At 45.0% G+C, this 15,017-nt stretch overlaps 1 protein-coding gene across 5 annotated transcripts in view; it reads right to left on the bottom strand.

Moving 5' to 3' along the window:
- The window catches only part of CGAS (cyclic GMP-AMP synthase), a 22,745-nt gene extending 7,728 nt beyond the window's left edge, over positions 1-15,017 (bottom strand). For 3 of the 5 annotated variants that reach the window (XR_011388649.1, XM_051855521.2, XM_051855522.2), the window contains exons 1-3: positions 14,208-15,015; positions 9,355-9,574; positions 6,906-7,142 (exon numbers count right to left, since the gene is read on the bottom strand). Coding sequence is in view for 4 of the 5 variants with exons in the window: in XM_051855521.2 (XP_051711481.2) it covers positions 6,906-7,142; positions 9,355-9,574; positions 14,208-14,849 (1,099 nt within the window). In the remaining variant the exon portion in view is untranslated. Of the gene's footprint in view, positions 1-6,905; positions 7,143-9,354; positions 9,575-14,207 lie in introns of all 5 variants that reach the window. The other 2 variants (XM_070073884.1, XM_070073885.1) reach the window with 2 other exon arrangements.

The raw sequence follows: 15,017 nt of genomic DNA, 5'->3' as shown, positions 1-15,017 counted from the left end.
GGAGAGAGCCGGCCGGCAGTGTGCCGCTCCCCCGCGGAAGTGGGGAAAGTGGCTAAGGGGAACCGCCCTTCCACGGAGGTGGAAGGGTTGGTAGCCAACCCGGGAAGAACCAGCAGCAAACCCTGGGAGGGCCGAGCAGACAAAAGAACAGTGCAGGGTCCTGTGTCGTTCCTCCACGAAGACGGGGAGCAACATAATGGTGACGTGACTCGGATATGAAGCCTAGGCAGGGTTTAGTGTCGTTCCTCCATGAAGAGGGGGAGCGACAGCCTTCACTGTCTCCCCCTCTGTCTGTAACTCTGCCTCTCAAATAAATAAATAAGCCTTTTTTAAAAAGATGAGTAAATTGAATAGGAAAAAGAGATGAAAGAGGAAGCAGCAAGCTAAAATATACTGTTAACAGACATACCAACTATTCACAATGTGTGGACCTATTTGGATTCTGATCCAAATACACAGCTGGAAAGAAAAAAGCCTCACTGGGCAGCTTAAATGTGTTGCTGATGGGGCACTGGGGCTACTTTGTGGTGGTGCTAGAATGCCACTGAAGTAGGCCTTTTGATATATTAAATTTGCAAAGAGCAAAACAAAGAAAAAAGTCCGACATTTAGGAAAGGAGTAGAAATTTAAAACCTGACTACATGTTTTGATATTATTGATTTTCTAGATGTAATCATTTTATTTATTTTTAAAGATTTATTTTTTATTTATTTGAAAGGCAGAGTTACAGAGAGAGGAGAAGAGATGGGGTGGGGGGATAGAGAGATCTTCTATCCACTGGTTCACTCACCAAATGGCCACAGCAGCCAAGGGTGGGCCATGCAGAAGTCAGGAGCCCAGAGCTTCTTCTAGGTCTCCCACGTGGGTGCTGGGGCCCAAGCACTTGGGTCATCCTTCACTGCTTTCCCAGGCCATAGCAGAGAGAGGGATTGGAACTGGAACACCCATATAGGATGCTGGTGTTGCAGGTAGAGGCTTAACCTGCTATATCACAATACCGGCCCCCATAATTTTATTTTAAACTCCTGTTCTTTAGAGATACATCAGCATCAAAACAATAAAGAAGGATAAGTATGCAGAGATATAGATAGATTAATTTTCATAATTTTATTTTAAACTCCTGTTCTTTAGAGATACACCAGCATCAAAACAATAAAGAAGGATAAGTATGCAGAGATATAGATAGATTAATTTTCAGCTTTCCTATTTTTGTACCCACATGGGAGACCCAGAAGAAGCTCCTGGCTTCCACCCGGTCTAGCCTTGGCCATTGCAGCCATTTGGGGAGTGAACCAGCTGATGGAAGATCTCTCCCTCTCTCTCTCTCTCTCTCTCTCTCTCTCTCTCTCCTATGTCTTTCCCCCTTCCTCTCTGTAACTCTGCCTTTTAAATAAATAAAATAGATATTAAAAAAAAATACTGCCCTGGGGCCGGCACTGTGGCTCAGTAGGTTAATCCTCTGCCTGCAGTGCTGACATCCCATATGGGCACGGGTTCTAGTCCTGGCTGCTCCACTTCCGATCCAGCTCTCTGCTACGGCCTGGGAAAGCAGTAGAAGATGCTTGGGCCCCTGCACCTGTGTGGGAAACCCGAAAGAAGATCCTGGCTTCTGGCTTCGGATTGGCTCAGCTCTGGCCATTGTGGTCATTTGGGGAGTGAACCAGCGGATGGAAGACTTCTCTCTCTCTGTCTCTCTCTCTCTCACTGTCTGTAACTCTACCTCTCAAATAAATAAAATAAAATTTTTTAAAAAGTACTGTCCCTTGAACCAACATGGATGGAATCAGAGGTCATGATGTTAAGTAAAACAACCCAGGTGCAGAAAGAAAAATACCATATGATGTTACCTCTATATGAAATCTAAAAAGTTGCTATCATAGAAGCTGAGGATAGAATGATGGTTACTCGAAGCTGGGAAAACAGGAAAAGTTAGTTAATAGGTACTAAATTAGAAGTTAGAAGAAAAAAGTTCTGGTGAACTATCACATAGTAGGATGATTACGTATAATGATAATGTATTGTATCTTTTATTTTTTAAAAAGATTTATTTATTTATTTGAAAGGCAGAATAACAGAGAGACAGACAGAGAGATCTTCTTTTTGTAGGTTCTCTTCCCAGATGACCACAACAGTTAGGTCTGGGCCAGTCTGAAGCTAGGAACCTGGGACTCCATCTTGGTCTCCCAAATGGGTGGCAGGGGCCAAAATATTTGGGCCATCATTTGCTGATTTCCCAGGCATTTCAGCAGGGAGCTAGATCAGAAGCAGAGCAGCCAGGACTCCAACAGGTGCTCCGCTGTGTAATGCCAGTGTTGTAAATGATAGATTAACCTTTTTCTCTATCTCTCTCTCTCTCACTGTCTAACTCTGCCTGTCCAGAAAAAAAAAAGTGATAGATTAAACTACTGCTGTATATTTTGAACAAATGAAAAATGAACAAAAAAGTTAGAAAAAATATTTTGAATGTTTTTATCATAAAAAATGGAATGGTAAATGTTTGAGGAGATAGCTATGTTTACCATGATTTGGACATTATATAATGTGTACCTATATTGAAACATGACACTGTATCCCATAAATATGTATAATTTTATATGCCAGTTTATTTTTATTTTTAAAAGATTTATTTACTGAAAGGCAGAGTGACAGAGAGGGAGACACAGAGAGCTCTCGTCCAACTGGTGGTTCACTCCACAATTGGTCACAGAAGCTAGGGCTGGGTCAGGCAAAAGGCAGGAGCCAGGAGTTCCATCAGAATCTCCCATATGGTTGGCAGAGGCTCAAACATTTGGGTCAACTTCTGGGGCTTTCCCAGGCCCATTAGCAGGAAGCTGGGTTGGAAGTGGAATAGCTGGGACTTGAGCCAGGGCTATGACATGGGGTGCGGTGTTAAAGACAGGGCTTAACCCACTGTGCCACGACACTGGGCCCAAGCTAGCTTACTTCAAACATGCTCAGAACACTTAAATTAGCCTTTGGCTGGACAAAATCACCTAACACAAAGCCTACTTTATAACAAAGTGTTTACATCTCATGTAGGGGCTGGCTTTGTAGCATAGTGGGTTAAACTGCCACTTGGGACATGGCAGCCCATATCAGAGTGACAATTTGAGTCCTGGCTACTCTGCTTCCTGCTAATGCTCCTGGGAAAGCAGTGGATGATGACCCAAGTACTTGGGCCTCTGCCACCCATGTGGGAGACCAGGATAGAGTTCCAGGATCCTGGCTTCAGCCTGGCCCAGACCTGGCTGTTGTGACCATTGGGGAGTGAACCAGCAGATGGAAGACTGATCTGTTTCTCTTTAATAAATAAATGAATAAATATTTTTAAAAATATTATCTCATATAATGTATTGAATTCTAGTATCCCAAAGTCATTGGCAACATAATACACCATGGAGTATTAGTTGATAACCTTCATGATGATATGACTGATTGGGACTATAGCTTGTTTACAGTGCCCAACATTAAGACAGTATCATGCTGCCTACTGCCAGCTTGGAAAAGGATCAAAATCTAAAACTTGAAGTACGGTTTCTACCGAATGCATGGTGCTTTCACAACATTCAAGAGCTGAAATTCCTAAGCGGAGCCGTTGTAACCTGGAGATCATCTGCACTTGCTCTCAGAGGTGGGGTATAGTTCCCTTCTCATCAAGGGTGAGCTGTGCACAGCGGCTTCCTTTCAAACAGTACCATATGAGAAGGGGGAGAGTCCACTGAACACTGGAGAAACCTCCTAAATCCATCCTCAGCTGGGTAATCAAGGGTAACACGAACAGTGTTAAGTTGTGGTCAGGGCATTGTACCCTTAAAATGATAAGATGAGGATGGCACTTTATTTAGCTCTGTGAACTTCCTCCCTCCAACTCCAGTCTGATCATACGGAAAACTAGATAAACTCCAGTTAACAGACATTCTACCAACAGAAAAAAGACATCAGCTGAAAACTAGGAAGACATGGATAAGTTACTGACTTTAGTTGACAATAATGTAGCCAGATTGGTTCATTAATTGTGACAAATGGATCATATTAATGTAAGCTAGTAATAACAGAGAAATGGGCTTGGGGTATTTGAGAACCCTGTGTTATCTTGTTATCTGTGCAAGTTTTCTGTACATCTAAGGTTTTCTTTTCTAAAAAATTATTATGTATTTATTTGAGAGAGAGTTACAGAGAGAGTGAGAAACAGACAGAAAGGTCTTCCATCTGCTGGTTTGCTCCCCAAATGGCCACAATGGCCTAAGCAGGGCGGATCCGAAGCAAGAAGCCAGGAGCTTCTTTTGGGTTTCCTTTGAAGGTGCAGGGACCCAAGGACTTGAGCTTCTTTTTTTTTTTCTCTTTCTTATGTTTACACAAGTTGAAAATGATATTTATAGCATCTTCTAAATTTTGTTGGGCCATCTTCTACTGCTTTCCCAGGCCATAGCAGTGAGTTGGATCAGAAGAGGAGCAATGAGGACACTAACTGGGGCCCATATGGGATGCGGGCACTGCAGGTGGAGGCTTAGCCTATTACGTCACAGTGTCAGTCCCAAATCTAAGGTTTATTAAAACAAAAAGTTTACTTAAAAATTACATTGAGATATTATTTTTCATTTTTTAGATTACTGGCAAAAATTGCAATTGGAAAAATGCTTAACAAGGCAGTAATGGTCAACTTCTAGCTGTCCTGCCTGCCCACTATGCCCCTGCAGTGTGTCCAATAAATCTAGCTCTGCTCACTCAAAACAAAAAACAAAAAAACAGGCCGGCGCCCAATAGGCTAATCTTCCGCCTGTGGCGCTGGCACACCGGGTTCTAGTCCCGGTCTGGGCGCTGGATTCTGTCCCGGTTGCCCCTCTTCCAGTCCAGCTCTCTGCTGTGGCCAGGGAGTGCAGTGGAGGATGGCCCAAGTGCTTGGGCCCTGCAGCCGCATGGGAGACCAGGAGAAGCACCCTGGCTCCTGCCTTCGGATTGGCGCGGTGCGCCAGCTGCAGCGCGCCGCCATAGCAGACATTGGAGGGTGAACCAATGGTAAAGGAAGACCTTTCTTTCTGTCTCTCTCTCTCTCTTACTGTCCACTCTGCCTGTCAAAAAAAAAAAAAAAAAAAAAAGGCAGAAAAACAACAACAACACACCTTAAGTTCTGTCAATGAAGTTAAGTGTGAAACAGGTACTTGTATTACACTGTTGTAGAAATGCAAATTGACAGAATGCCTATGGAAGAGATTTTTTTGCAATATCTGGCAAAATTGCAAATGATTTACTATTTGACCATCTATAAAAATATGCTGTAAAGGGGCGGGCACTGTAGTGTAGGTTAAGCCACTGCCTGCACTGTTGGCATCTCATATGGGCCCCAATTTGAATCCCAGCTGCTTCACTTCTGATCCAGCTCCCTGATAAAGGCATGAGAAAGCAGCAAGGATGGCCCCAGTATTTGGGCACCTGCACCCACATGAGAGACCCAGAGGAAGCTCCTGGCTCCTGGCTTTGACCTGGTCCGACCCCAGCCGTTGTGGCTATCTAGGGAGTGAACCAGTGAACGGAAGATTTCCTGTCTTTCCCTCTCTCTAACTCTGTCTTTCAAATAAATAAATAAACCTTAAAAAAAAAAAAAAAGATGCCAGTTAGGATGCACCCCTGCTCCAGCTCCTGCTCCAGCTTCCTGCTAATGCAGACCCTGGAAGGCAGCAATGATGGCATAAGCAACTGGGTTCCTGCCACCGAGTAGTGGGTACCAAAAGTTCCGTGCAAATTTACAGGAGAAAATTAATAACTGTATATATTTTTTCTTCCATATGAAAGAAATACCACCATTGTTCCCCACTATTCAGTTGTAACTGTAGACCAGTTCAGTCTGCCTCTTGGAAATTCAGCGTCATCCATTGTGCAGCATAAAAACCTGCGGTGATTGGCGTGGCTAGCATCACAGGTGAAACAGCAGCGCTAACCACGACCCAGCTCCAGCTGAGGCTGGAGAGGAATGGCAGCAGCAGCATGGGAAGATGAAGGAAAGGCAGAAGCGTGGCCGAGAGTGACGGTCTAGCCTCTGGTGGCAATATAAAGGAGCTTCACAAGGCTCACAGAAAATACACATCATCTTTTAGTTCAGTTTTCCATGGAATTCTGACAACTCTGTGTACTAACAATGTAACTGCCATGAACTAAAGTAGGAACTTTACATGCACTGTCTCATTTCCATCTTCCCAGAATCTTTCAAGCAGCTTTGATTAAACCCACTGTGTAGAGATGAGCAAACAGGGTTAGAGAGGCTTGGTAACTAACCCAGGAGCCCACAATCAGGATTCAGAACCAGGACAGTCTGGCTCCAAGGCCAATACTGCCTTTCTTTCTTTATTAAAAAAAAAAAAAAAGGATAAAATCAAATACAGGTTACTAAAGATTTTAAAGCTGAGTATCTGATATTACTGCTACAACTATGACCTTTTCAATTCTGTGCCTCACCAAACTCCCACCAGGTGGTTCACTTACACTGATGGCTCTTGAAATGCTAACAGTATTAGTTGGTAATTGATTGCATACTGTCCTAGTAGATAATATTGACAAGTCACATATCTTTAAGGATACCTTCACCTCTAAAATACCTTCAAAACTGGGCCGGCATTGTGGCACAGCAGATAAAGCTGATGATGGCTGGTTTGAGTCCCAGGAGCTCCGCTTCTGATCCAGCTCCAGGCTAATGGCCTGGGAGAGCAGCAGAAGATGGCCCAAGTGCTTGGACCCCTGCCACCCAAATGGGAGGTTTGTAGGGAGTTCCAGGTTCCTGTCTTCAGCCTGGGCCCCTCGGCCATTTGGAGAGTGAGCCAGTAGATGAAAGATCTCTCTCTGTGTCTCCCTCTCTCTGTGTCACTTTGCCTTTCAAATAAATAAAATATTATTAATAAAACAAAATAAAATACCTTGAAACCCATTTCCTTCCTTTGCGTGCTTAGGCACAAGGTAAAATGGCTTTTGTCTTAGTCGCTTCCTAGTGTCTGAACCAAGCCAGAGTTTGATGGGCAGGCCTTTCAGGGTGCTAGCAGGCCAGCTACTGTTTGATTCCAAAGCCAGGATTATATCCACAGATATTTCTCGAGGTTTTTTAATAACAAGGGTTACAGCAGGACTTCCTCTTCTCTTCCTCTCCACGGCAACATCTGTATATGTTTAAACATATAAAAGGGAAGGAAGGGCTGATCAATCTTAGTTTCTCTGGAAATACAGAGGAATGAATACAATTAGAATACCTCCCACCTTTCAAAGGCCACCCCTGCACGTGGTCTCTGGATCCCTTCTCCATTCGCCTCCTCAAGCACCATGCTCTCAGTTGTTCCCTCTCCACCTCAGCCATGCCTCCCTCCCTCGTGGGTCATCCTTACACTCATACAAAGGACAACAGAGTCTCTCACTCTGTGTAGACCTCCCTGCGATCCTACCGCTTCCTCCTCCTCACACTCTTAACCACAGCTTTCGAGAGTGGCCTAGACAGGCTGCTTCCCTGCATCCTTGCCCTTTCACCTCTCTGTGTTCATCACCCACTGAAACTACTTTTGTCAAAGTCACCAATCCCACAAAACCAGAGAAGAAACCCATTGGCTTTCTGGCTGTCGGCAGCATCCTATATACCAACCACTCCTTCTGCACTCATATTGCCCTTTCGCTCATTCTCTTCTCCCCAGCCTGTAACCGCCTAACATTTCAATTCTCTACCCTCACTCCTGTCCCCAGCACTACTGATCCTTCCCACTTTGTTGTACTTTTTATCGCAGTACTTACTACTTTGTAGTATACTACAAAGCATTGTAGTATTCCCATTTGTTATTCATTGCACATCTATGCTTTCAAGATTATGAGCTACAGAAGGGTAGAGGCCATCATCTACCTGCTCACTAATGTATCCTGAACACCTAGAACACCTGCACATCATGGAATCAATGAGTGCAGTTTAGATTGATTGGGTTAATCTGCATTGTCTGCTTCGGGAGTCTCATCCCTTACCAATGCCACCTACCTGTTGATGATATCTGTTTGTTTGCTTGTTTGTTTTGTAAGATTTATTTATTTATTTATTTGAAAGGCAGAGTAAGAGAGAGATTTAGAGATAACTTCCATCCACTGATTCACTCCCTAAAAGGTTGCCAACAGTCAGGGTTGGGTTGAGATAGGCTGAAGCCAGGAGCCAGGAACTCCATTAGGGTCTCCCACATGGGTAACAGCAACCCATGTATGTGGGCCATCTTCTGCTGCCTTTCCCATCTCTTACATTAGCCAGGAGCTAGACTGAAGTCGAGTAGTTGGGACTTGAATTGGCACTCCAGTATGGGATGCAGACAGTTCAAGAGGTGGCTTAACCTGCTGTGCCAAAATACTCCCATTGATGACTTCTGAATGTCTACTTACATCCAAATGTATTCTCTGCACTCCAAACCCCCGCCCAGCTGCGTACTTTACACATCTGCTTTGACATGTCACAGAAATCTCTAAATCCAAACTCTTAATCCTTACCCCAAAATAGTTTCTTCTTCAGTCCTTTCTGTTTTAGAGAACAGCACAATCAGTCTGCCCAGGAGCTCAAGTCACAAAGCCAGAAGGCATCTTGATCCAATCCTCCCAGCCCCTACACAAGTACTGCCTCTGCTTGGGTCCGTCTGCTTCTCTCCATCCCCAGCCCTCAACCCGTCTCAGCTAAGCCACCACCATCTCTCATCTCAACTACAGTATTTTCCTTTTGAACTTCCCTATTTGCCTTCTTATAATATCTTTTCCACAGAAACCAAGAACAGAATACAACACCAATAATTACTCCCTTCTCAATGAACACAGAATAAAATCTGAATTCCCAGGAGTTACAAGTCTTAATGGATCCAGCTCCTGGCTACTTCCTCAACTTCATTTCCTGTCACATGTCCCCTTGTCCTTTTGTTCCTTGATCTTCCCAAGCTCTTCTCTACCTCGGGGTCTTGCTCCACCACCCTACACCACCCCTACTGCTATCTGTTCTCCCGGTTCTTTCCCTGCAGGGCACTCTTGGTGTTACATGATCTCTACACTTGGTAGAGACACAGGTTCTGAGCTTCAGGAGCAGATAGGAACCTTATCCAGGCACACTTACGGAGGGGCACAGGCAGCAGTTCAGTGAATATTCAGTGAAGACTGAACTTTTGCCACTCAACGCTTGGGAAGAACACCAAGAAGATGCAGTAGGCTAAATCCGTGAGCTAACAGCTGCTTCTAGAAGGAAGTGGTAGTCAACAGTGTGGGGTAGGGAGGCTGAGTGTTCACTGGTAATTAGTAAGCCACTTTAGACCTTTGAGATCTACACTTACAGGAAAAGAAAAAGAAAAAAAGAACCCACACTCAAAACCTTACCTTCAATGCTTTTAATTTCTTCCATAATGATTTTCCTAAACTTTGACAGCATCTTAGAGGCAGATAATAATTCATTTTCTAAAAACTGATTTAGAGGACTTCCTTTGGGATTTCTTTTAAACTTCACAAAGTAATGAGCACCACTGTTGCAATATTCTTCCAGCTGAATTCTGGGGACTTCCAGTTTAAACATGACATCAAACTCATCAGGAGCAGAAATCTAAAAAACAGTAAAAATAACACTGAAATGTTTGATTGTAAATATTTTCTAGGCAATTGCAATTCTTTTTGCTGAAATTTCCAATTAAAACTTTACAGTAAAAAAACAAGGTTCCTAATATTTATACCATCTGGAAGTGGGAAGTGTGGAGCTGGGAGCAGGTTGAAGAATATTACTGGTTTTAGTTTGCAGGGTCTACACTCAAGTTTTTTTTTTTCTTTTTTATCATTAACAAGCATTATTTTTATAATAAAATTATATAAAATTATGTAAGTTTTTAATATCCATCCAGGGACAGGCATTTGGCCCAATGAGTAAGACACTGCTTAGGACACTCCTTGTTTGAAAAGTAAGTCAGCTAGGTTTGTGAATGGAAATGTAATGCTCAAGTCATTTTGCTTTAAAAGGTTGTAACCGAGCCACCTGTGACACCAGCATCCCACATGAGCACTAGATTTGTGTCCTGGCTGTCCCACTTTCAATCCAGCTCCTGCTAATGGCCCGGGAGGGCAGCAGAGGATGGCCCAAGTGCTTGGGCCCCTGCACCCGCATGGGAGACCAGGAGGAAGCACCCAGCTCCTAGCTTCAGATCGGCACAGCGCCGGCCATAGTGGGCATTAGGGGGTGAACCAACGGAAGGAAGACCTTTCTCTCTGTCTCTCTCTCTCACTGTCTATAACTCTCTCTGTCTCTGTCTCTTTCTCACTATCTTACTCTGCCTGGCAAAAAAAAAAAAAAAAAGACCACTAATAACATTATCTTTCCTTTGGATCCTCCATATTATTGAACTGAATTGTTATTTACGTAACAAGAATCATGTGCAACATATAGGATGATGAAAGTCTGGCTCACTTAGCTTTCAAGAAATTTTCATGGGTGTGCATTTGGTATGGTGGTTAAGAAGCTGCTCGGGACGCCTGCATCCTACGTCAGAGTTCCTGGCTTTGAGTCCTAGCTCTGCCCCTGATTTCACGTTCCTGCTAATACACACCCTGGGAGGCAACAGGTGATGGCTCAATTACTTGGCTCCCTGTCACCTATGTGGGAGACCTGGATTGAGTTCTCTGGCTGTTGCAGGCATTTGGGAAGTAAACTAGCAGATGGGAAATCAATGTTTCTCTCTGACTCTCTGTATTTCAAACAAACAAAACAAAGCAAATTTAGATGGAATTATAAGAGTGATCATCAGTCCTAAAAGAGTATAAGATCCAAATATTGTCTCTTCCATGGCGCCTTGGTGACCATCAACTGCTTTGAAATGAAGCTGAACATCTCCTTCCCAGCCAGTGGCTGCCAGAAACTCATGGAAGTGAATGATCAACGTGAACTTTATGCTTCTTATGAGAAGCATATGGATACAGAAGTTGCTGCCGATGCTCTAGGTGAAGAATGGAAAGGTTACATGGTCCAAATCAGCTGTGGGAATGACAAAGTTTTCCCATGAAGCAAGATGTCTTGATGTCTGCCTACTGTTGAGTAAGGGGCTTTCTTGTTAGAGATCAAGGAGAACTGAAGAAAGAAAGCAAAACCACAGTGCCTCACCTCCTGGGTCCAAAAAGAGCCTGCAAAATCTGCAAACTTGTCAATCTCTCTAAAGAAGATGACGCACGCCAGTGTGTTGTAAGAAAGCCCTTAGATGAAGAAGGTAAGAAACCCAGGACCAAAGCACCCAAGATTCAGCATCTAGTTATTATCCCACAACTCAAACGCTGGCATATTGCTCTGGAGAAGCAGCGTAGTAAGAATAAGGAAGAGGCTGTAGATTATGCTAAACTTTTGGCCAGGAGAATGAAAGAGGCCGAAAACAAACAAACAAAAAAAAACACCAGAACAGATTGCTAAGAGAAGTAGGCTACCTTTTCTGAGAGTGGCTACTTCTAAATCTGAGTCCAGCCAGAAATAATATTTATTAACAACAAAAAATGATTGGAGTTAAAAAAAATGCAAATATCAATATGTACACTGCCGCCGGTGCTGCAGCTCACTAGGCTAATCCTCCGCCTTGCAGCGCCAGCACACCGGGTTCTAGTCCCCTCTTCCAGGCCAGCTCTCTGCTGTGGCCAGGGAGTGCAGTGGAGGATGGCCCAAGTACCTGGGCCCTGCACCCCATGGGAGACCAGGATAAGTACCTGGCTCCTGCCATTGGATCAGCACGGTGCGCCGGCCGCAGCGCGCCGGCCGTGGCGGCCATTGGAGGGTGAACCAACAGCAAAGGAAGACCTTTCTCTCTGTCTCTCTCTCTCTCACTGTCCACTCTGCCTGTAAAAAAAAAAAAAAAAAAAAAAGTACACTGCCTTTGACAACAAATATCACTGAATCTATCCCCAACAAAATGCATAGCTGAAGTGTGTACAGAATTGTATAAAACATTCTTTGATAATGGAACTTACAATCTAACTGAAAAGCGAAAACAAGGGACTGGTGTTGTAGCATAGTGGTTGAAGCTGCTGCCTATGAAACTGGCAGGCCATATGGGCGCCAATTTGATTCCTGGCTGCTCTACTTCCAATCCAACTCTCTGCTATGGCCTGGGAAAGCAGTGGAAGATGGCCCAGGTCCTTGGGACCCTGCTCCCCCATGGAAGACTTAGAAAAAGCTTCTGGCTTTGGCCTGGTCGAGTCCTGATCATTGAGCCAAATGCCTGCCCCTTCTTTCTTCTTTAACCTACTCATTCCCTGCCTTGAATGCTTACTATGTGATAAGGCTTAGAAATTCAGAGGTGCATAATATTCAGCCAGCTCTAAAGAATTTATAATCCTGAGGGCGCCTGCAGTGCCAGCATCCTATGTGGGTACCGGTTCGAGTCCTGGCTGCTCCACTTCCAATCTAGCTCTTTGCTATGGCCTGGGAAAGCAGTGGAAGATGGTCCAAGTCCTTGGGCCCGTGCACCCTCATGGGAGACCCAGAAGAAGCTCCTGGCTCCTGGCTTTGGATCAGCACAGCTCCGGCCATTGCGGCCAATTGGGGAATGAACCAGCAGATGGAAGACCTTTCTCTTTCTCTCTCTGCCTCTGTTTCTCTGTAACTGCCCTTCAAATAAATAAATAAATAAATAAATATTTTATAAAAAAGAGTTTATAATCCTAAACTCCTAAATCTAGAGTTTTACTATCATCCCCCTTCTGGAAGAACACAGTTAGCTGAATAAAGCCAGTATGTAACTCTAAAATAAGTTACTATGATCTAACAAATATAAGCAATCCATCTCTGTTCATAGTGTGTAGCCCCGCACTCAGAAAACTGAAAGACTAGGCCAAACCTAACCAGGGCAATTTGTCACTGGTCAGGAAATAAACTCTAGTGAGGAGTTTGTTTCTCTGCTCCTAAACCTTCCATTCACACAAACACAAATCACTTTAGTGACTCAACCGCCCACAGACAAATGGAGCATTGGAGGACACACTTAACAGCAACTACATCAGATGTGTATTTAGGAAGTACGTCTTTCAGTACCTCCAGGAGATTGCTCTTAAATTTTTAAGACATCACTCACTGTGGGCTTCTGATGATATTGTACAAAAAACAGAAGAAAGAATGGAGGTTGGGTGTGGCAGGAGGATTTAAGATATTTTTCCTACGGGGTAAATAGCCTCCTCATGGGAAAAATTCTGTTAGATATGCCGATTTGTGGAATTTTTCTCAGATCAAATTATCCACGTTGAGAGTCACCTTGGGCCCTCAGATTGCTATCACCACGCATAGCACTGTTATGCTGAGTACATGTCTACTTTCCTGTTGTTTTTTCAATTTTTAAAGTCATTTTTATTATGTCACATAACCATAAATATTCTTTCTGGTCCAGTGGTGATTTGTTCATCTTTATGCCCATAGCATACTAAAAAAATTACAACATTTCAATGACTTAACATCAAGACAAAAAAAGAGATACATTAATTCAAAATTCCCTTAATGATTTTATCCCTCTAACTTATACATGATTTTAAGGTAAATTTTGTATACATACATAACTGTAATATATATGTATGTTGTATATTATTAGTTTTATATTATATTGGTAATATTGACATATTTACAATATCAGTTTTTATGTTCACTAATGTGGTACACTTATATACTTATTTGGGCCTTATTCAGTTTTAATTAATTAATTTATATTTTAAGGAATACAAATTTCATATGTACAACTTTAAGAATATAGTTATTCTTCCCACCCTCCCTTCCCTCCCACCCACACTCCCACCCCTCCTCCTCCTCCCTCTCCCCTTCCCAGTCCCACTCTCCATTAAGATTCATTTTCAATTAACTTCGTACACTGAAGGACAACTCTATACCAAGTAAAAGTTTCAACAAGTTGCACACACACACACACACAAAAGCTTGAGAACATCTGTACATTTAAACTGCCCCAACCATCAGTGTCTTGAGAGTAGCCGGCAATCAATGCGGATCGGTTCTGTGGTGGTCCGGTGTGCAGGTGGATAAAAGAACAAACTGTCGATTTACCTGGAGCTCTCAGAACAAGAATCTGAGTTACTTCGGGGAATGGGGGGTCGGGGGGAAAGGCGGAATGACAGATCGCGAGCTGGGGCGGTGGGGAACGCGCTTCCGGGAGTCGGCAAGGATGAGTGTGGGAGTCCGGCCCCGAAAGGCCGGCGCTGCGCTGCTCACTCACCTTCACGCGCTCGTAGTAGCTGCCGGTGTGCAGCAGCGCGACGTCTTTAAACTCCCATTCGAGGTTTTGCAGTCTCTGCAACAGGCGGTCCACGACCTTGTTCACGATCGCCGCCGCATCCGAGATTTCCTGGCGTTTCAGCTTTAATTTCTCCAGCACCTCCCGGGGCTTCCAGCCGCCCGGCGCCGCCTGGCTCCGGCTAAGAGTCGGGGTCTGAATCGACGCGCCGGGTCGGGGCACCTCGTGGGACCCGGACGGAGGACTCTGCTCGCGAGCGGAGCGCTCACCCGCCTTGCGGCGAGATCCTGCCCTGGAAACCGGCGGCGCTGGGGCCGCCGGAGGCTCCGGCCCCTCCGCGGGGACCACCTGTGCCTGTACCCGGACGGCGGTGGCAGCGACCGGGGGCGCGGCGGCCTCCGCGCGCGGGGCTGCCTTCTTGGAGCAGGCTCTTAGCGCGCGGCCCTTCGGTCCCTTCTCCCCGGCCGGACCGCAGCTCCCCGCCTGGGGCAGGGGCGCCCTGCGGGCCACGGGAGAGTCGTTGAGCTCTGACAGGGCGTCGCTCACACCCTGCGCCGAAACCTTGGCGGCGGCGGCCCCGGCCTTCGAAGATACCCGCGTCTTCTTTCCGGCCCGGGGATCCATGACTGGCGCTCTCTGCTCCCGGAATGAAGAACTCGGGAAAGAACCGCGGGAGGAGGAACCAGCTGAGGCGTCTGGAAATGAAACTTAAATTTATCTGGCGGGAACGCAGCGTCTGCGGCTTGGGAGCAGGCCCAGATGAGGAAGTGAGGCAGGAGGCCGTCGGATGCC

Source organism: Oryctolagus cuniculus, chromosome 5 (genome assembly GCF_964237555.1).
Source record: "Oryctolagus cuniculus chromosome 5, mOryCun1.1, whole genome shotgun sequence".
In the NCBI taxonomy this organism is placed as follows: Eukaryota; Metazoa; Chordata; class Mammalia; order Lagomorpha; family Leporidae; genus Oryctolagus; species Oryctolagus cuniculus.
The sequence above is the reverse complement of the archived record's forward strand: the minus strand, read 5'-3'. Positions and strand labels throughout refer to the sequence as shown.